Raw genomic sequence first — 22,353 nt, 5'->3', positions numbered from 1 at the left:
TTTTCTCTCTCCATGTCAACCTCCATCGACACCCATTCCTTGAAAGTTTCCCGGCACTTAGAGATGGCATTGGCAAGATTATAATTAAAGTAATCAGCCAAATCAGACCGGGAACGCTCATTCTGGTGCCCGCGCTCACTGGGAGGGAGGCAATGGTCAAAAAACTGAAGACAAGTGTCAACATCTGAGAAGCGTGAGTTTGGACCAAGCGTCCATGGAGGAAGGAAAACGGAAGGACCCCCTTGAGTAGGAAGGGTCGAAGTAGAAACCTGGGAAGGTCCTCCTTCGCCCCCTATGACGGAAAAGGGAGGGGCTTGGATGATTGGCTCTGTCTGTAGTGCATCCTCACTCCCCGTCACTTCCTTCTCAGGAGATTTCCCCTTATCACGGGTGACTAAAGGGTCTTGTTGGGTTGGTGGAGACGAAGGAGATGGTTCATCGATAACCACCTTAGCGGGACATGTTAAACACACAGCGTGATAAGCTACATATACACAAAATAGATTCAAAGGAAATCTTTACCTTGAGAAGCTTTGGTGGCAACCTTGAGGACCCGGTCACTTAGACGAAACTTCTTGGGTTTAGGAAGATTGAGCATCTCCTTCAAACCCTCAGGTTGGCTGGTGGTGGTAGCCGCCGGAGTTTCCGTCTCCGAAGTGTTGACGGGTAGATCTCGTGGGTGGAACCCCCATCCTTGGAGGTTTCACCGCCAGAGTCATCCTTTCGCTTCCTCTTACGGGTAAGATCTGCATTTGCACGCAAAACGCCCGCATAATTAGTGGGTGAAGGTTCATCACAGGACGATGACTCCTCACTAGAAGAAAGGAGTACAACCGTCCCATATGAATCAATAGCGGAAAGAGGGCGAGGATTTAAGACATACTCACCTTTAGCGAGGAAGTTCTCGTCAATGAAGGGTTCGGGACACCCGCTATTGGGAAAAAGGAAGTTGTCCTTCGTCCTATCAAATATTGGAAGCGACGCGGGTTCGCGTGGTTGGCGATACATATCACCACGAACGCTATCCACAAGGATATCGAAGACAGTCCCTTCGGCTGAAACAATAAACAAGCGTTAAAAGAGAGAGAGAGAGAGAGAGAGAGAGATTACAAAACATTTACATCCATCATCCTGAGAGAAATAGGGACACTCATCTGGGAACGGCCAGCCGATTCTGGAATCGGACGCATGGGGGTTGGTGTGCGGGTCAGAGTCTCGAACCACTACTGATTCTTGGAATCAGGAACGGTTAGATTCGTAAACTTCTCCGCCAAGGAACAACAGGACATGGTCAAAGGAATAACGTCGTCTTTGATCCAGAAGAACTTCGTCTTCCACACGTGCGCTCTCCGCGGGGGCTCGGTGCCCAGCGCCTTCTTCACAATGGCGTCGCAACTGAACCAGCTTCCGCGACTTTGGAGCTTGGAGAATACAAAGAATCTGAAACAGAAGGGATGGCACCCTGGGAATGGCAACAAAACTCGAAGTGCCTGAGCCTCATAAGCCCAAATGGATGCATCTGGGATATGTGTATCCTAGTTAGAACCAGGAATCGGCCCAGAAACCTGGTAATTGGTAACCTAAAGTTACTGGTAGTGAAATACTCGTTGTATAAAGCAATTTTGCCCTTAGGAGGGTTATCGGCGGTAGATCCGGTGACCCGAAGTTCTGGCTCCCCTTCAGGACCAGTCCATATCTTTGGACTATATCGTCAAAATCTTTTTTCTTCCAATTAATCGGAATGAGATCGACGGTGGCGGGAGGACCTTCTCGTTTACCACCAGCCATCAGGGCGTCTAGAAACTTATCACAGCGAGCTATGGTTGGGTAATGGTAAGAAATCAAGAAATCATAGAAGAAGAATCGCCAAGAGATGAATTTGCATAAGTAAATGATGAATGGAAACAGATTCCCCTTTTTATACTCATCGCAATTAATGAGATGGGAAGGGGAACAGTAAACCAAAAGCTATCGTCCACTCAGCAGGCGACACGATAGGTGGGAGCTGACGAAAAACAACAAGTAATTTCAAAAACAACCGCCAAGACACATGCAGATACCTCGAAACAAACGCCTGGCATTACCCAGAACAGAATCGTCGCATCATATCCCTCAAAAGCCACACCCTAGTCTAAAAAGCATAATTATAAGTACCTGCACAAGGATGAATTGGAACATGTTCACGCAAAAGAAAGAGTATTGAGTCCAAAATTCCATCCGCAGAAAGTGGCCGCGGAAGAAACAATGAACTGGGGGGGGACTTATAGAGGTAGGGTAACAAAAGTGACCCGAAAGCCCAAGAAAGAGATCCGTGGATCACCGATAGCACCCGCGGTCATTAATGATACCCCGGAAGAAGATCCGCGGACCACGAGAAGCCCACACAAGGAAGAAACAATAAAGAGTCCTTACGTGGCAAGGAAGAGCAGTTGTAGCAATATAGTTCTAGAAGATCACCATAACATTCCCTAACAAGGACGTTAGCCAATGAAAGAGGGACAGCCGGACACTTGGTAGCAACCATTCACATGGACAGGCTGTCACACCCTATCAAGGCGCGACACGTGTCCGTTCAGGTAGAAAAGAATATTCTAGACAGTGAAAACTTCACCAATCACCTTCCTCCATCCTGGGCTATAAATACCTTTATCACCATCATGAGGTACTCATTCATTCTTCACATATCACATCAATCACTTTGTACTTTCTCTCCTTAAGAACAGTACTTATTCTCACGCTAGAGAGTGGTTACGGGAAGCCCCCCGTTTCCTTCCCGTAGCGAGACTCGCGGTGTCTGTTTCACATGAATCTAGCTGAGATTTGATTACGTCTTAAGGATGAGCAAAAATCGGTATGGTACCGATTGGCCGAACCAGTACCGATTTGGTACCCGCCGGTACCGAATCGGTACCAAGGTTTTGAGTTTTCAGGACCAGTACGGTACGGTACCGGTATTTCTCGAATTTTACCTTAAATATCGGTACGGAACCGAACATTTCGGTACCGGTACCGGTACAAAAAATTTGCGATTTTCGGGATCGGGATTTTCGGTACCGAGCTCATCCCTATTACGTCTGACTTGTTGGTTCGTGTAGAGATGGGCAAAAAAACCGGTTGGTGAACCGGTTCAACGGTTTAAACCGAAAACCGGTTTTTACAAAAACCGGTTATTTAAAAACCGGTTTGACCGGTTTAGTAACCGCCGGTTCGTATATCGGTTACAAGTTCTAGAGAAAAAACCGGTTACTGAACCGGTTATGGAAAAAACCGGTTAATTTTAAAACCGGTTATTATGAAAAAAAACCGGTTATTAACCGGTTATTTTAAAAAAAAAAACCGGTTAATTAAAAAAAACCGGTTATTAACCGGTTCTAACCGGTTTCTAAACCGGTCCTAACCGGTTAGACCGGTCCGAGTTTTGCACCAAAAAAAACCGGTTAATAAACCGGTCCGGTTATTTAAAAACCGGTTTTTTTCCAGGCCAAGAAAAACCTGTCCGGTTATTAACCGAACCGGTTTTTTTAAAAAAACCGATTTGTGCACCTCTAGGTTCGTGTTGTAGTTCGTACTTGATGGAAACATAGATCCGATCCCCACTAGATTAGGTCCGTGCTTCTTCAATAAGGCAATATTTTATAAATCTAATTCATGATTTTATTAGTACTATTTAATCCATTTTACATGCTTTGGTTAGCTAGTTGAAGTTCTATGAAATACGAGTTTATGAAATGGAATTACGACGACAATAGAATCTTAACCATAACTCAAACCAAAGTACGTTACAGCTCACTAAAAATAAAAGAAGTTGTAATGAGTGAAAAAAAAAGAAGTTGATACGGTCTAGGAGGTGTATATTGGACAGTGTATAGTATAGTATGAAAGGACAAAACCAAAATATAAAAAAACAATGACAACTAAAAACAGTAATAATGTTCAAAGGTTGGAAATTTACACATTCTCCCACCTTAAAATAACATTTTTTTAGCACATAAATCATAATCTCTAATCAGTCTGAATAAGTGTTTAGAGCTTCTTAACCCGTTCTCTAAAATTATGTGAAGGGAATTTGCAAATTATATGATATGGTTATGAGTTATTGTGAGTAGAGAAGAGAGAAAATTTATATGGGAAAGTTAAATTTGAGGTTTTGCTGTAGATACTGTATAATTTTTTAATGTTTTTATAAAGTAGTTGTGAGTGAAAGAGAGATAAAATATGATGATAAAGGTATAAAAATTAGTATTTAATTAAGCAGGAGAGAAAAAATACAGTGTTTTTTAGTGTAATCTATAATATATATAAACGAAAACCCAAAAATCCTATGTGTCGCAATGTGGTCGCTCCCCCCTTTATGGAAGCCACCAGATTTCTTGATTTTTAAATGTAGGCCACTCATTGATTTAACCAAAATTCATAAGTATGGGTCTTACCAAAACCAGATAGCTCTTAAATGGGTTATAACATCTTATTAAATTAAAAATTAATCTTACCAATTATTTGATATGAAAATTCTACAAAATAGGAATATACTAAATTTTAATATCCAATTTAAAAAGAAAAAGATATTATTTATAATTCATAAATAATTTTATAGTAAAAAACATAAGCGAGTCACGGGTCACCAAATCCAGATAACTTTTAAACGGGTTATAACATATCATTTATTTATGAAACCATTTCATCATCAAACCCTAAGTATATTATTAACTTACTTACAATAAATAAAATTAAAATCCAAAAAATAAATATTAAAAAACGAAAAATGTAAAACAACCATTCTCTCAAGACATCAGATTACTTTATTTGTAAATGAAGGCTTCTCACGCATTTGACCTGAATTCACGGGTAAAGGTCTCACCAAACCCAGATAGCTCTTAAATGGGTTATAACATCTCATTATATTAAAAAATAATCTCATCAAATATTTGATATGAAAATCTTATAAAATAGGAATATACTAAAAATTAATATCCTATTTTATTTTAAAAAAAGATATTATTTATAATTAAGAAACAATTTTATAATAAAGAAAATAAACGGGTAATGGGTATAACCAAACCCATATAGCTTTTAAACCGGATTATAACATATAATTTATTTGTGAAACCATTTTATCATCAAACCTCAAGTATATCAATTATTAACTTTCTTACAATAAATAAAATTAAAATCCGAATATATATATATAAATATTAAAAACGAATAATGTAAAATAACCATCGTAATACGGGGAATAAAATCTTGTTATATGAATATATAGATATAGGGTAGGGAACAAACTGGGAATGCTGTTAGTCATGTCTACCAGCTTATCACATAGACACGTAAACAGATACAATTCATTTGTATTTATCATTTGAAGTATGCCAAAATCGGTTTTGAATGAAAAAGTTTAAAGAAACTGAATTTAATAATAAAGTAAAAAAAAGTTGATGGTGCTTTCGGTAGTTTCACGCGTACAAAGTTTTGAATTGTCTTATTCTTCTTCTTAATAATTTAGTCTAATAAATGAAAATATAGTTGTGTCTGAAAAACGAATAAAACTTAATTAGTCGTGACTCATCTCAATATGTAATTGTTTTTGCGACCCTTTTGACGCGTTGACAAAGTCCGGGGTATGAATCTAATGCCGACTTCCATGTCAATATCAGCCAACAACATACATACATACATACATACATACATATAGTCAAACTTGAATTTCAATCATCAAACTCTCAATTACAATTCTCACATTCTTTCTTTCATAATAGAATGGGGCATGGAAGCTCAAAATCATCTTCTGATGACTCAACAAACGACGGTGGTTCCAATTCCAAATCACACTCGTCGCGTCGCCAGAGAATCAAGACCAAGCTTCATCTTCATCTTCATCGCCGGAGCCATGGTGTCATGCATCCGAGGCTTACTAATTTGGAGGATTTTGCTGGTATTGCTTTGCTCACTATTGTTTCGGTACGCGCTTGCTGCTTATTTTAATTATCTTGGACCGAACAAACACAAACATGTAATCAAACATATAGATATATTCTTTTCATGTTCGCGGTCGATCGCTTAAGACGTAAACTAATGAACATAATTGATCAAACATATTATACGAACTCTACTGGATATATGATCACTATGATTTATTTTTTACAAACAAAAATTAACCAAGTACATATAATATATATATATAACACTACCTATGTATTTAAACGAAGAAACATAAATGAACGATTCATTCGTTTATTTAAATGAACAACAAATTTATTCATGTTTCTTTGTTGATTTATATAAACAAACTTTCCACCGAACAGTTTAAAAAACGTTCGGTTCATTAGCAGGCCTAGTTGTTTATGTGAATTGTGATAGATATTGGTTATTGAAATTTGAAATTGTGAATGAATGGGGTTTCAGGCGGAGATGAAGTTTAAAGATAAGTGGCTTGCTTGTATTTCCATCGGAGAACAGACGTTTCGGACCGAAATTTCTGACCAGTTAAGTGTGACAACGATGAAACTGATATTAGGTTGGGACCGAGTAACCTGGATACCCCGCCGGATACCTGCTGGTTTGTTAAAAGTTATTTGATGTTATTACTTAAGAAAATTATAAATATAAAATCTGAATGTTAATAAATAGGATATCATTCTATTACTCAGTGACAGCTAAAAATAGAAAGAAAATGTTTGCTGGTTTGGCTTGGGAAAACGAGTATGCACGCTTCAGCTAATCGGGCCGGGGCTAATCGGCCGGGTATCACTTAATACTATGCCTGTGGAATTTTTTAAACTAATCCCATGCCTGGCCTCAAGCCCGAATACCTGTTCGGTCATCCTGGATGTTTTAGCTTTGCTGATCGGGCTTGGGTTTATTTGCCATGCCTTTTTGGGATTATGTTATGCTATTATGTAAAATTTTAAATTATGCTTGTTTTGTATTGGGATTGTACATAGTTTATAAATTATTGATGAAACATCTTGGGACAAAAAATCACTCTGCGGGTCCGGCCTGGCTTAACCCAACCCGAAAAAACAGAGACTTTGTTAATTATAAAAAGTTAATGAGTCTAGTTTTCGATTTTTAAAGAAATTTCAGGATCAATTCGATTTCAACTTTGTTAATTATATTTTTTGAATAATTTGCAGGACCATGAAGCCTCAATGGAACTCTGTAAGTGTATTTTCAAGCCCATGAGTGGTTTTCACTTTGTTTCAATTGTTTGTTCCATGAATTAAAAATAATAAATAGCCATTTTCACTAAATACATTATCAAAATAGCCATTCACATTTTTTATAATAGATTATCAATCTGACTATTACAAAATCTTTTAATAAAAGGAAACTCAACCAATACCCTGTGTGATGTCACATTTGAGTTATGTAACTTATTTTACAGGAGAAAAAGTTGCTTTTGGAAAGAAATGGGCCTCATGTTGCAAAGATATCTGTTTTTGAGGTTTGTACCAAAAAGTTATATTATTTAACTTGTGTGTATGCTTGTAGGACCATGATTTAGTAATAATCTTTAATATGGATTTATCTTTTTCTGCAGACCAATAGACTGTCAAAAAACCACCTAATTGGACATTGTGAGGTAGATCTGTTTGAATTTCTTAGCAGGGTAAGTGTTTTAAAAAAGCATAATAATAATAATTATTATTATTTGATTATAAATTTGATGGAATATAAAAATCATGGTTTTATGTTTTATAGGATTTAGATTCTGGCAAAGAAGTGTTTAAGTTACTGGATCCATCATCACCCGATGTTGTGGTTGGCAGCATATCGCTTTCGTGTTCTGTCGAGGTGTGTTAGTTTGTTACATTACCATTATACTCATTCGGTCCCAGTTGATGAATGTAACTTTATTTATTATTTGCAGGACCCAATTGAAACTGAGAAAAGTTTTGCAAGGCGGATTTTGTGTATTGTTGTATGATTGTGATCATCTTTAATCTTTTTTGTTGAAATCCATTTCATTTATCATTATTTGTCAACATGTTTTAAAATGGGTCAACTCAAGCACAGCCTGTTTAATAAACAGGTCAACCTGAACTCGGCCTGTTTTTAAATAATTTTGGTTGTGCAGGATTATAATGGTGATGGTCAATTATCCTTCTCAGAGTTCTCGGATTTGATAAATGTATTCGGAAATAAACACGCAGAAGAAAAGGTTTAAATTATTAATCTACTTGTTTTACTTGATGGTATGACAGGCCAGATGTTATATAAAACATTTTTTATATTTTATTTCAGAAATTGGAGCTCTTTAAAGCGGCTGATGAAAACGGAGATGGTGTTGTCAGCATAGACGAGCTCGCTACATTAATAGCCGTGCAACAAGAAAAGTATGTTATGTCACATGATACTATAATGTTGTATGTTTTTAATAATATTATGAGCTGTAACATATGTTATGCTTTGTTCATTCAGGGAGCCACTGATTAATAACTGTCCTGTTTGTGGGGAGTCTCTAGACGTTTCCGATAAGCTGAACTCGATGATTCATATGTCATTATGTTTTGATGAAGGCACTGGTAACCAGCTTATGACCGGAGGCTTCTTAACGGATAAACAAGCTTCATACGGGTAAGATATTATTACCATGAGATGATTATAATTAGATTAAAGTCTTAATCTCATATAAATTATTTCATTTTTCAAGGTGGATGTTTAAACTCTCAGAATGGGCTCATGTTTCGTCTTATGATGCCGGCTTGAACTCTGGCTCAAATGCTTCCCATATTGTGGTACTCTCTCTTTCTCTCTATTTATACGAGCGCGTGCACACACATATATATAGCGTTAGGATCAAATACAAATAAGCTTTATGGTGCAAAGTGTACGAAGTTAGGAAAATCCGCGCGGTGGCATTTATGTGATTTCTCCAAATAGAGTAATTATGCTACAATAAAGTTGAAGTAGAGTAATAATATTAACACTGCTTGGCACACTAATTGTTGTGTGTGTGTGTGACAATACCTGAGCAACTGCATTGGATGATAGGTTTTTGATAGGAAGAAAAAGAGGCTTGTGGAGGAAATAATTGATGGAAAGATTGTTTTATCAATGAGAGCTATTTATCAATCTAAAGTAGGCCTTGGGATTATGGACAAAGGTAATTTACTAATTTGGTTAATTCAATAAATAAACTTACCTATTTATCCATTTTATTACTTACAGTTGTATAATATAACCGCAGGGGCGAAAGAATTATTGCAAAGCATATCAGAAAAGCAGGGCAAGAAAATGAATACAACCGAATCTGCAAAAGATATACCCGCGTTTCTCAAATTCTTCAAGGCAAGATAAAAATTCTACTCGAAATAAATCATGCTTAACAACTTATTTTATGATTATGTTGTGTTGTTGATATTCTATAGGATCAAATCAATATGGCTGAAGTTAAATACCCTTTGCATCATTTTAAAACATTCAATGAATTCTTTATAAGAGAGTTGAAACCGGGAGCCCGACCAGTTGCCTTTGCAGGGCGTGATGATGTGGCGGTTTGTGCTGCTGATTGTCGGTTAATGGCGTTTAATACAGTTGAAGAAAGTGTTAGATTTTGGATCAAGGTTTCTTTCACTAAACTCCATATTACACTCACAAACAGTATTTGTTTTTATTCACAAACGGGCCTCACGAATACCCTGCTGGTCAGTGATCAGACAACAGACAAATATGATTTTAACTTTATTTAATAAACTTTTAGGGTAAGAAGTTTTCGCTACGAGGGCTTCTCGGCAATGTACCTTGCTCAGATGCTTTCCTCGGTGGCACACTTGTGATATTTCGTTTGGCGCCACAGGTACAGTTTTTTTTTCTTTTTTTTAAATCTATTTTAATGTTTTGACCGATTATGCAAGTGGTTATATTTTCTTGACAGGATTATCATCGGTTCCATTTCCCGGTTTCAGGGAAGATCGAGCAGATTGTTGACATACCAGGATGCTTATATACAGTACGTTCACGATGCGATTGTGTCACATGACTACTTACATTTGGTGTTTTTGGATTCTCTCTTGTTCATATAAATTCTCATTTGTGAATATTAGGTCAACCCCATAGCGGTAAATAGTAAATATTGCAATGTGTTCACGGAGAACAAACGCTCTGTATCGATTATATCAACCTCAGATTTCGGGAAGGTTTGTGATCTACATTTGTTGTAAACTACCAAATTTATTTTTTTTAAATTGAATTTATATCATAATTACTACTTAGGTGGCATTTGTGGCAATTGGAGCAACCATGGTTGGCAGTATCACATTCACCAAGAAGAAGGACGATTATGTCCAGAAAGGAGATGAGGTTAAAAAAATACGTCTTTTTTTAGTTTATTTTACAGACATACGTAAGCACTTGTACACGCGTTAAAGGTTAATGAGTTCAAGTGTTTCTCTCCGTTTTCTACTTAAAACTGGTTCTATATTGAAGAACCTATGTATATTGGGCATGTTGATACAAAACCAGTTTTAAGTAGAGAATCACATAAACGCTTGTACGTAGTTCTTAAAAGAGAAAATGAGGCGGTTATGCAACCGCCTTATATAGGTACAAAATTAGTTTTGTACTGAAAATCCAAACTTCTAACAATACTTTCTATTTTACAGTTTGGGTATTTCTCGTTTGGTGGAAGTACAGTCATATGCGTGTTTGAGAAGGTTAGTTACTCTTCACATAAATATTTAAAAATTATCTTTTTTTTTAATAAATTTTATGCTTAAATTTAATAATAAAAATGGTTTCATAGGATTCAATCGCGTTAGACGAGGACCTTTTGGCTTACAGCGCAAGATCAATTGAAACTCTAGTTTCAGTTGGAATGCAGTTGGGCGTGTCAGTTAGAAAAAGAAGAGAAGTTCCATTACCAGACATAAAAAACATAACTATCTTTTAGTTACAACCGCCCATAATTAAAGACAATAACTGATGTCCTAAACATGGTTTTGTTTCTTGACTTAACTTGTAGAAATACCAAAAACGACCCTGGTTCTTCAACTATTTTGTTTTGCCTCATCTGATTTCAGTTTGACAATACCATCCATGGCTTGTAGTTTCTTTTGTGAAATCTTTTCAACTTCTGGGTACTCGGGTGTTCTTGCAATGCCAACTGATTTGCACCAGTCGTAGAACATATCGAGTTCAATGTACTGTTTGGCCACTCGGTTGGTTATATTGTATACCTTAGTGGCGTGTGGGAGGGCGAGGTATTCGAATCGGTCCATCAATTCACCCATTGCCTCTTTTATGTCACTATAAATTTGGAAACTTTGAATTAGAATTGTGTATAGAGCCACCATCACCATCCTGTCATGCCTTGCTTCACCTGTGAATAATATCCAAAAAGTAAATATATGTTTCTTTTTGTTATAATCAACATGGACAAAAAAATCTTACTTGAATGATCTTGTATTAAGAGCTAAATTAAACAAATATGTGACGCACTTGGTTCGCATAATTATTCTAATGAGGTGGAATTTGTTAAGGAATCGGAATTTGAATAATGGATTAGATGTTTTGCCAAATTAATAAAATTTGATGGAATTAGAATTTGTTAAAGTGTAATGTGTCTATCTGATGCATTTGGTTGATAAAATAATCATGTTTGGTTTGTAAATTTGTTCAAAAAAAAAAAAAGACGGATATGGTGGTCGTGGTGGCAATGATGACGAAGAAGGTTAAATTTGGTTTTTTTATGTCACTGCTATGAACGTGGGGAAGAAAGAAATAGTTAATATGATAATAATGATCACAAATTATGATCAAGTCTTTTTAACCCACTTTTAGTTTTACAATTATATGTAGAAAAAACCCAAAATAGATGTGGTAGCATTGCTTTAAAAACCAATCTGGTCGAGTCTATTTGAACTGCCTACATTTAACTATCTGATTACTGGTCAGGCTGGTAGAACCGACATGCCATAACAGGTAGTTAGACCAAATTTTAATTTTTCTTTTTCATTCTGTATTATAATTTATTGATTTTATTTTTGTTTCAGGCTTCATATTTTATTTAATTAAATTTTATATTTTTAAATATTATTTTGTTAGCATTACATCATCATCATATTTTGCAAAACTAGTCATATAGATTTAACTTATAGTATTGAAAATGTTCATAGGTTTTAGAAACCTAGTAGACCGGTAAGACGACTAGTTCAATGACTACGAAAGGGTAAGGGAGATATAACCTGCTGGCCGACAAGCAAGAAACCGCTCAAGAAGTTGTGTTAAATGAGTAATCCGAGCAAATAGTTGCTCGTTTTCCATTTCCCGAACAGGTACGACTACCTCTTCACGTTCCGTAACTTGTTCTTCTTCTTCGTTTTCCTCGAGTGCAAATGAGCTACCCGCCCCGCTCTTTCCCTGCATTTTATATTCAAGCTCCTCATCAAGAAACAACGAATACATCCTAACAAACGCTGCATAATCCCACGTGCTGGATCTAAGTGTGTCCCTAAAATCCGACATGTTTAGCATACGGGTCCCACGCCGTGTGGCACAAAATATCTCACGCGCATATCTCTTGTTTCCATCGCGAAGCAATCGATGGACCAACATGAGCGTCTTCAAGGTCACAACCCAGCTTCGGGTTTTGTTTAGACGTCGAGAGATGGTGTTAACACATGAAGATACATACAGAGGCGAGTCGGATGTTAGGGTCAGGATATGTTGGATGTAATATTCCTCAGCCGGGTATTCGTTGTGTGATGTGGCCTTCACTATTGCAACATCAAGGTCGGCTAACGAGCCTCGCTGGGCTAGGCGAATGCTCGTGTGATCCTTCACTGCTGCAATGGCCCTACTGAACCTACCCATCATTGAATCAAGAAATTGAATGAAAGAACATTAGGAATTCATGCATGGGTTGTTTGTGATTTTGGAAAAAGGGTCAAGATTTTGACTTTATCTGTGGTCAACCCCATGAAAGTCTATTTTGACTTCTTTCTATCCTTTTTCCCCTCAATTCTTCTTGTTTGGGCATGGAATTTAGATACCATCCATCTTTCTATCTTTTGGCATTTAAATGTGGAGATGTAATGGATCTCAAAACAGCAAACTTTAGGTTATTATTTTTTTAACCAACCAATTTTTACTGTGGTTAATAAAATCCTGAATAATCAGATAACCATAATTATTATATCTAAAGTTCTAAACATTAATAAATTGACCAACTTAAAATCAAAATATTCAATATAAGTATGTTTAATAACCACATCCAAACACCCCCTAAATAATCATCTCAAACAATACCATCATAGTAGCTAACATCTAAAACCTAACAACTGTTACAAAATCTCCATTAATGTCTAATCATCTCAGACATACTTTCCCCTATATTTTTTCTTAGTATCCTTAACACCTTTTGTATCTTGATCATCAGATAGCGGGAACTCGGGACTAAAAACCGCAGCATGAAGATTACCTTCCTCCAACCACTTAACATGGTTTTCCTTAAAATCCAAATGCTGTAACCTCGCGGCTTCTTTAATTTCATCGGTATACGGTGCGATCTTTACCATTGTCAATAATACCCTGCTGTACCGGTAGCTTAGAATCTGTTCGCAACTAGCAACTAACTTGAAACAAGGGTGTTTTGGGAATTCAACATCTAGGGTTTCACTCTCTCTTACAACAGGATAAAAGTAAACAAGCCGGCCTCCCATCACGAGCATTTTGGCTGCTAAGTCAAGTAGATCGTGTACACACTCAGCTAAGCTGTATGCAGCTGTCGACGGTATGTGATCGGTCCGTTTCTCCTCAGGAACAGTGTACGGGCCCACGACTCCTTTTAGTAGTTTCCGACCCCCGGATTTACGACCTCCCGCACGAACACCGTATGGTGGGTCGCATATTATTGCATCAAGTACCTAAGATACCATGAATTATTTTAAAAAATCAATATTTTATTTTGTTGTATAAGATTAGGCCCATAAACAAACCGAGCGCTCAATGAACCATTCGGCGGAAACTTAGTTTATTTAATAAAGAAACAAACGTGAACACATGTCTTGTTCGTGCATTATGTCCTTGAACGTTCTTTCATTTAATTCATTTACATTTGCTTGTCTATGTTTGATTAAGTTCATCAGTTTACACTCAATATATTCATTTCAAATATTTTACGCCCATCATAATATAGTATAGTTTAAATAACATTTTAGACCCAACACATTGTTGCTCGCATGTACATAATTGGTTTTAGCCCATTACAATTTAGTATAGTTTAAATAACATTTTAGAGCCAACACATTCTTGTTCACATGTACTTTTAATTAATTTTAGATCAGTCATGTTCGTTTATCAAATTCTATGTTTAGTTATGCCTGATAATGAACAAACATAAACGAACACGTTCATTTTCTTAACAAATGAGCACGAACAAAAATACGCAATTCGTTTAATTGTTCGTGTTCAATCGTTTCTTCAGTTAAAGTTAACGAATGAACACGAACATGCTCCACTCGTATTCGTTGAGTTTGTTCACATGCCTATAACTCTATAAGAGATGTTACCTCTTTTAGTCCAGGACGCCAAGGAGGAAGGTTATTATCTGCTCTTAAAAGTGAAACTGGCATTTGTAATCCGTACTGTCAATATAAACAATCAGAAAGTTAGATACTGTTGATATTTTAGTTATTTAACAAGCACGCACATATCTTGTGAAAAGGAGGTTTTAAAAATTAAAAAAAAAATTGTGTAAAACTTACCTGTTTAAAGTTACTCCAAACGTTGCAATCGGGCCCACGACCATCACGCACCACCCGGATATCAATATCTGCTCCCTGAAAGCTTTAAATTAGAAGAAACTATAAAGGACACTCGTCGTGCTATAAATAGCAATTTTGACTCATTTGTGTATAAATGGGGCGATTTGGGTTATAGCTTTATCTCAAACTAACAAATGAAAATTACGTAAGAATGTGTTAAAACGGGCCAAACGAACCAAATAGGTTCTCTATATTTTGTGCATACAATCTCCTAAACCTTTTTATTCAGCCACCAACCCCCCCCCCCCCAGAAAAAACCCTACCAACCACTGATGCCAAAAACAAAAATGAGCACAAACCATTGTCATAGCTCCAAAATGGGCTGCAGCAACAAGAATGCTCCCGGTGCCAACAAATGGATCATAGACAAGTTTCCCGGGCATGGCCTGTGCTTGGTTAGCCATCAAAAACGCCACCTCAGCATCCATGGCTGTCGGTCCAAGATAACCACGACTCTTCAATTGATATTTAGGCAACAGCTTCCTATCAGCACCGCCAATTTCACGTCCGAAAAATATTCTTTTATCAACAACCGGAGGAAGGCCGTTGGTAGACGAGTCATCGGTTTCCATAAGCCAAAACTTGTGATCTGGGCACTTCAAGTCAACCCGACCCTGAAAGGGGATGTAATCCATCCGTTGAATGCGTGCCGTTTGGTCGCAGAAGGCAATAGTTTTTCCAAAAGTATCCATTACGATCCTAAAAGTGGTGTCCGGAGTCAAGTAGGGCAGCTTTCTATCATCTGGATAACTGTTTATTGCCTCTTTCAGCTCCTCATACGAGCTTCCTTCTCCCCATATTTCATAAAGCCCTTTCACAAGAATACCTGCAGTTGAAAAGAATAAACGAGCTTGAAGCATTACATGAACCAATCCAAAATAACATACTTCTATTGGCGACTTTGCGTGCGATGTCTTCAGACGGAAGATGAACGTAGTGGAATGGAGAATCAGGGTGGTGATGCTGAGGAAGCTTCCATTCGAATGCGCCAAATAGGTCTGCTAGTGATTCGAATTCGGGTTTTCGGTAGTCTAGTAATCTGTGGTAGAACACACAGAGGTACCACATGTTTGTGACTTGAAGTGAAAAACCCTAGGATTGGAATGGAGGCGGAAGAAGAAGAAGGGATTCTTTTTTTCATCCACCTGTGGCTTAGAAAAAACCCTAGCTTTGTTGCTTTCATTCATTTATATATAAATTCGAAACACTTTGAGTAGATATTAATTTCAATTGTATCCATTTGTATACAAGTTTCAAACGGAGTTACCAAATCGTTAAAACCTCCTCCACATGAGGGATATTTTCGTCTATTCCAATAAAACCGTTTATGCTTTAAACCGTTCATTTTTAAAAGAACATAAACAAACATAAATATGTTTTTTTTTAAACGAACAAGAACATGTTCAATTTTAAAATGAACGTACATGACACAAAAAAAAAATTTTCAATTAAGTGTTCATTTTCACTAAAAGTTAAATACACACCTACGAACATGCTCGTTTTCGTTCGGTTCGCTTACATGCCTACGTATAATGTTGTAATTAGGCTAACTCAAAGAAAATAGTAGTAGTTGATTTTTCATAATAGTTTGACAATAGTCAAACTGTGTTTACAAGATTTAAATGGAACATCATTTATTTATATAAAAAGGAAGCGATTCTGATATAATTTAAACACAATTTGAAAACACATAAATGTGGTATAATTAAGGTGCACATGTTCATGATCAACATTTGACCTTTTAGTTAAACTATTAACTTTGATCTAATTACTCATTCAAGCATCTACCAAAATGTTAAATTCAGTTTTTTGACTTCAAAATAAATGTAACATAAATGTGACCAATATATTGCATCAGATTGCGATATATATTGCAGCAGATCATATATTTATAGGAATATATTGTCAGATTTTCATGTATAATGTTAGTTTTTTTTTATTCACTAACAGTATACCATTAGGTACCTGCAATCACAATGGACTTTCACTAACAGTACCATAAAGACATTATCATTTTCATACAATGTATCATCTTTCCCAAATATCATTAAAAATCAAAATTAGGTCATAAGGTTTAAATGTTGTTATTTGGGAATAATAAACAATGTATTTTTGTAATTGGCTTAAATTTTTGAATTGGTCTGATATGAAATTTGGTTTATTTTTTATTTGAATAGACGAAAATACCGCTCATGTGGGGGTGGTTTTAACGGCATTGGTTAACTCCGTTTGGAACTTGTATACAAATGGATACAATTGAAATTAATATGTATTCAAAGTGTTAAAGGTTTTTAAATTTGTACACAAATGGATGGAAGCAGCAAACCACAGGTATTCAAATAGAATTTTTTTCTATAACTTAAGATAATAAGGTGTACACTATGGGTAGTTTACCACATGGCAAATCCACCCCTAACTATATGGGTAGTTTGTCAAATTATAATTTGTGGCAAAGGTTTAGCGTGTGTTTATATGACCATTGGAGATTTTTGAATAAATTAAAGGGAAAATTCCCAAAATAAGTATTTATGATAACAAATTTCTAGTTTTAGGTATCATTTGCAAAAATTCCACAAATAGGTATTATAAACTAGTTATGACGAGTAGTTTGTAGAACCAATTAAAACTTGTCACGTTTCCTTAAACTAATCGTAACGAGCACGTTCATTAATCATTTACTCGTCACGACTAAATAAGTTTCATGTCTCGTAATCAGCGCCCACGAGTAATTCATAAGTCCTTTACTCGCGACGACTAGTTTACCAAGTTTACATTTCCTACACGAGTTGTTTATTAGTAGTTAACTCGTCGCGACTAGTTCAACCTTATAATCTACTCGTCGCGACTAAATGACTTATGAATTACTCGTGGGCGTTGATTACGAGGCATGAAACTTATTTAGTTGTGACGAGTAAATAATTAGTGAACGTACTCGTTACGGTTAGTTTAAGGATACGTAGCAAGTTCTAATTGGTTTCTACAAACTACTCGTCATGACTAGTTTATAATACCTATTTCTGGATTTTTTTTATAAATGATACCTAAAACTATAAATTTATTTTCATAAATGCTTATTTTGGGCATTTTCCCTAAATTAAAACATCCATTAATAATCAACTTATTACATATAAATACCAACAACTCTTCACCTTTTTTATTCACTCAAATATTTCATCATTTTTATTCACTCAAGCTTCACAATTTCTATTCACTCAAACCCCAATGGCAAATTTCTTTAACTATGATCTCAGGATATTCTTACTGTCGGACGATTCTAATAACGATATTTTCCAAATGATAGTAGCATACGCTTTTTCAAAGATCTCATCGAGCAAGCCGAAGAGGAAGACACGCCAACTTCATCTCGCATTTCTAAAAAAATTCTTCGACGTGATCGCGAAAAAGGTAACAAAGTTCTTATGAATGATTATTTTGTGGAGGAACCAAAATACAATGACGGTGTTTTCCGTTACCGGTTTCGTATGTCGAAATTGTTCTTAAAAATTGCTGGTGATGTGGAAGCACAATATCCATGGTTTCAAGTGGGATATGACGAGAGGATGAAAAAAAGTTTTATGGCAATACAAAACGTCCATGAGAAACGATTTGACTGTTATGGAAAACGCACTTCGAGATTACCAGGTGCAATTGAACCAAGGTTTCAAGCACGTTGATGCATGAAAGGTTGTTAAAGACCGTGAGAAATGGACCAAGATCCCGTTGTTGGGCGAGGTATCTGTTGGATGTTCAAGCAAAAGAAAATCATCGATATCTACCAACTACACACAATGTGCATTCGACGATTTTTACACAACGGACACATCAATGCTAGACTTGAACGATGAAATCATCCTACGCAACCAAAGAAAAAGGGTAAAAAGTCCTTTGGTTCATCAAACCAAATTGGATTGGGTGACAAACTAGATGCGTACACGTTAAGAAGGAAGCAGCGATTCAAGATTTGGTGGATGCTAATAAACAAGTGAAGGATTTTAGAGCGTTGATTGCGGAACAACGTGGGAGTGTAGCTAAAGGGACATATGACAGACTTTAAGGCATATACTCGGCCACACGTCTAGAGGACGAGGTGAAAAAAATCGCTATAACCCACAAACAAGAAATTGTGGAAAAATATAATTGGCAGAAGGATCATCTAGTTTAGATGTTTGTGTTTTAGTTTTTTTGGTTTTGATCGTCATATTTTATTTTTCCGATTTTCAATTATGTAATAGTTTTAATTTTAATGAAATTTTAATTTAATTACATTTAATTGTTTTATTTATTTTTAAATTTTAACAAAAAACAAAAAAAAAAATTATGGTACCTGTGGATAGGTGTTTCTAGTTATTTTTAGGTTTATGGGTACTTAAGGGTAAAAATGAAATAACGGTTTATGATTGGCCAATGCATGGGTAGCACCCATGAGTGTCCTTTCCCCTCTAATAAGGCCTTATGAAGAAAGCAAAATAAAGAGGTTTTAAAAAGTTAGGAATCTATAACTTATTAATTTAATGGGTTTGATATTCCCATTAAACCCTTACATCCTTGTTCATAACTCACTTCATAACTACCACATGTATCTCTTTACTTCTCTCTTAACTTCTCTATCAACTACCACATGCGTCTCTTTACTTCTCTACCAACTACCACCTGCATCTCTTTCCTTCTCTCTTAACTTCTCTATCAACTACCACCTGCATCTCTTTACTTCTCTCTTTACTTCTTTGTTCAACTACCACCTACATTCCACTGCCTATAAACTGTCGATGTATACTCCAATTCAGAAAACTCAAAAAACACAAGACCTCTGCTGCCATCATCTTCCTCATCTCCATCCATCCCTACCAGGTTTGTTTAATTTTCTAATTTCGTGAAGAGTTTTGTTAGATTAACTGTCATGTGTATTCCATCCCGATGTTTCATGCTAGGGTTTTCTTGTTTCCAAAGTTAGGGATCTTCATGTTCACTGTTAGTTAGGGTTGTCTAATGTCGCTGAACCTAAACCTATTAGCTGAAAGCATCATCAATTTTTCAGACTTTTGAGTTATAATTCAATTAGATGAATCTTGTGTAGTTCATGAGGTTTTGTGTCTGATTTTATTTATTTGAGCTTATTTGATTTACAAGATTTAATCATGCCCACCACATGTCCAATGAAATGTCTCAATGAAATTTCATACCATTTGCTTAACTCAAGTAGTTAACAACATGACCAAAACATTGCTTTCAATTAGCTACTGTTTCAATTTTGTGTGTGTGTGTGTGTTTTTCTTTAATTTTATTTTAGCTATGGCCAAAAGATAGGGATATATTAGTGTTAAAAAGATGTTAAGTTCATGATATTATAACCATTTAAAACCCACCGTCAATAGAGCATTCACTGCAAGTTATCATAATTTTGTGATTGACATACTGTTTGATTTTTTTTTTTTGATAGAATCTTAAATATATCTTGTGATTTTGTTTGAGACTATAGAATGTGATTTTAGTGCAACTTGCTATGCATCAGATAATGGAAAAATCAACTAAAAAGAATAAAGCAAAATTCTTATGGTCTAATGATACGTTCAAGGAGGAGTTTATCGATGCATGCTTGCTCGAACTTAGAAAGGGGAATAGACCCGGTACTCACTTTACTAGGGCTGGTTGGGAGGATATAGTAAAAACCATGCACGAAAAAACAGGCATAACCCTTGATAAAATAACAAATTAAAAACAAATAGGATGTCATGAAGAAAGAATAGAAGCTTTATGATCACTAGACGAGTCTTGAAACTGGAATCGGTGGGATGAGAAGCTCAATCGATGCATCGCCTGAGTGGTGGGGTGAGAAAATAAAGGTAAGTTCTTCTGTTTTTTAAATCTTAGCATTAAAACATTGTTTTTGAAACCGGACCGGCCGGTCCGAGCGGTTCAACCAACGTTCGGTAGCTTAGCCGATCCGAATTGACATAATAATATATTAATTTGTTTGTTATATTCTGCAACTCTGTAAGTAGTAATAATATATTAACATAGATAATTATTTGTATGCAAACTAATTTACTTAGTAACTGTGTAAAAGTGTGAAACCGCACCTTGAACCTGATGATACACAACGCATATATACACATTACTAAAAAGTAAATCTTGTAAAAGTGTGAAACATTAACCATTAGGTCAAGCTTATACCTTTTTGTCTGCTATAACATGTATTTTTCCAAGTATACCAGTAACATAAACATACTAAAATATTTTATATTAGATATGATTAGTATTGTATATCACACTTAAATACATTTGAATGGAGGTTAATTTATCTGAAGTAAACTGGGCTAAATGGATATAAAGTTCTCAAATCTCAACCCTTTATGGTTAACTACTGAAATCTATTTTAAAGTTGGTGACCATTGAAATGGCTTTTTAGGATGCTTGAAATTGTTTTATGCATTGCTTATTATTTTTTTTAATATGCATTTTATGTTCATGCTAACTATGAACTTCATGCCATTATAAAATTTTTTTAACTGGTGTGCTCTTTTTTAGAGAAGTACTGTGTTAGCTTTTATATCTTTTATATAGTCTAAACCGTGAATCCAAACCGTGTAACATCCAACTTATTAATATAATAAATAAAAAGAGTTTTATTTATTTAAGGATGTGTAATTATTTAATTATGTTAAATAATAATGAGTTGGGTGGTTGACGTAGGCTGTCATGGTCTACTCAAACAATTGATTTTAATAACTTAAATACCTATACTAGTACATGTAAGTAACGTCGTCTCCACAGGAACTCAAGGAAAGTGCTACTTAGTATTTTATGATTTTTACTAAATTAATTATTTAACTAAAAACGGACAGACGATGTCAATCGGTTTTGAAAAGATAGATTATTAAAACTAAACGATTACTTGCAAAGTTGTAAACAATAATAATAAAAGGTATTCACTCTAGGTTCGAGTAATGTGACATTCAACTTAATTACAGATTCACTTGACTTGATTGCGCAGTAATTACTAGACCTATTAGTTTAATTATGATGAAAAACGATAACTTAACCGGATTGTTGACACAATTGAACTCGATCTACCCAATTACCAATTTATGTTTTACGATAACCAATTAAATAACAATAGCCGATGATTATTAGTCCAATGACACAAGAGCCTAACCCTAAGTGTTGATGAACAAAACCAAACAAGTGATGCACTAATAGATAATTGAAAACACAAATTGTTTAAACAAGCAAGCAATAATAGAACAGGATCAAATCAATAAAACTTAATCAAATTCTTATTCATGAAGCAAAATGAATTTTGTCATAAGCTAAAATACACAAACTCTAGCCTAGAATGAACACAAAGGTTTTAGCCGAGCATTGACATTACTTTATAATTATTTATCTTGATGAGCATGTGATCAAACGAGGAACCGAAAGCTTCGGGATGGTCGGAAATCGATCTCAGCTCTCTCTTCTGCCTCTGGAAGTAATGGTCTGACGAATGGGGCTTAGATATGCTTATATAGTGATTAAGGTTAGTTTTCTTCGATTTAAGGTGGTTCGCGTCGCGCGAAAGGGTAATGGGCATACGCAAAGGAAAAAATAGTCG

The 22,353-nt window shown here is 35.7% G+C and overlaps 3 protein-coding genes across 3 annotated transcripts in view; 1 reads left to right on the top strand and 2 right to left on the bottom strand.

Moving 5' to 3' along the window:
- Window positions 1-5,754: 5,754 nt before the first annotated feature.
- On the top strand, window positions 5,755-11,012 carry LOC143542501 (phosphatidylserine decarboxylase proenzyme 2-like). Its single transcript, XM_077035073.1, has 20 exons — window positions 5,755-5,955; window positions 6,400-6,479; window positions 7,131-7,155; window positions 7,382-7,441; window positions 7,538-7,606; window positions 7,699-7,791; window positions 7,868-7,918; window positions 8,075-8,158; window positions 8,242-8,333; window positions 8,419-8,574; window positions 8,651-8,735; window positions 8,992-9,103; window positions 9,188-9,288; window positions 9,369-9,563; window positions 9,701-9,796; window positions 9,875-9,949; window positions 10,044-10,136; window positions 10,213-10,299; window positions 10,602-10,652; window positions 10,742-11,012. Exons 1-20 carry the CDS (start codon window positions 5,755-5,757, stop codon window positions 10,886-10,888), a joined length of 1,953 nt encoding a protein of 650 aa, XP_076891188.1. The 3' UTR covers window positions 10,889-11,012.
- LOC143542503 (putative clathrin assembly protein At1g03050) lies at window positions 10,986-12,824 on the bottom strand. Its single transcript, XM_077035075.1, has 2 exons — window positions 12,183-12,824; window positions 10,986-11,317 (listed from the first exon to the last, which is right to left on the bottom strand). Exons 1-2 carry the CDS (start codon window positions 12,811-12,813, stop codon window positions 10,986-10,988), a joined length of 963 nt encoding a protein of 320 aa, XP_076891190.1. The 5' UTR covers window positions 12,814-12,824.
- Window positions 12,825-13,153: 329 nt separating this feature from the next.
- Window positions 13,154-22,353, bottom strand: part of LOC143542502 (uncharacterized) — a 44,994-nt gene continuing 35,794 nt past the window's right edge. Inside the window, exons 2-6 of the mRNA XM_077035074.1 lie at window positions 15,650-15,854; window positions 15,062-15,588; window positions 14,703-14,777; window positions 14,508-14,582; window positions 13,154-13,862 (exon numbers count right to left, since the gene is read on the bottom strand). Of these exons, the coding sequence (XP_076891189.1) occupies window positions 13,311-13,862; window positions 14,508-14,582; window positions 14,703-14,777; window positions 15,062-15,588; window positions 15,650-15,830 (1,410 nt within the window). The 5' untranslated portion in view covers window positions 15,831-15,854 and the 3' untranslated portion in view covers window positions 13,154-13,310. The remainder of the gene's footprint in view (window positions 13,863-14,507; window positions 14,583-14,702; window positions 14,778-15,061; window positions 15,589-15,649; window positions 15,855-22,353) is intronic.

Source organism: Bidens hawaiensis, unplaced genomic scaffold (assembly GCF_021521415.1).
Source record: "Bidens hawaiensis isolate Kalapana, Puna unplaced genomic scaffold, B.hawaiensis_p1.1 tig00012889_1, whole genome shotgun sequence".
Taxonomy (NCBI): Eukaryota; Viridiplantae; Streptophyta; class Magnoliopsida; order Asterales; family Asteraceae; genus Bidens; species Bidens hawaiensis.
The sequence above is the reverse complement of the archived record's forward strand: the minus strand, read 5'-3'. Positions and strand labels throughout refer to the sequence as shown.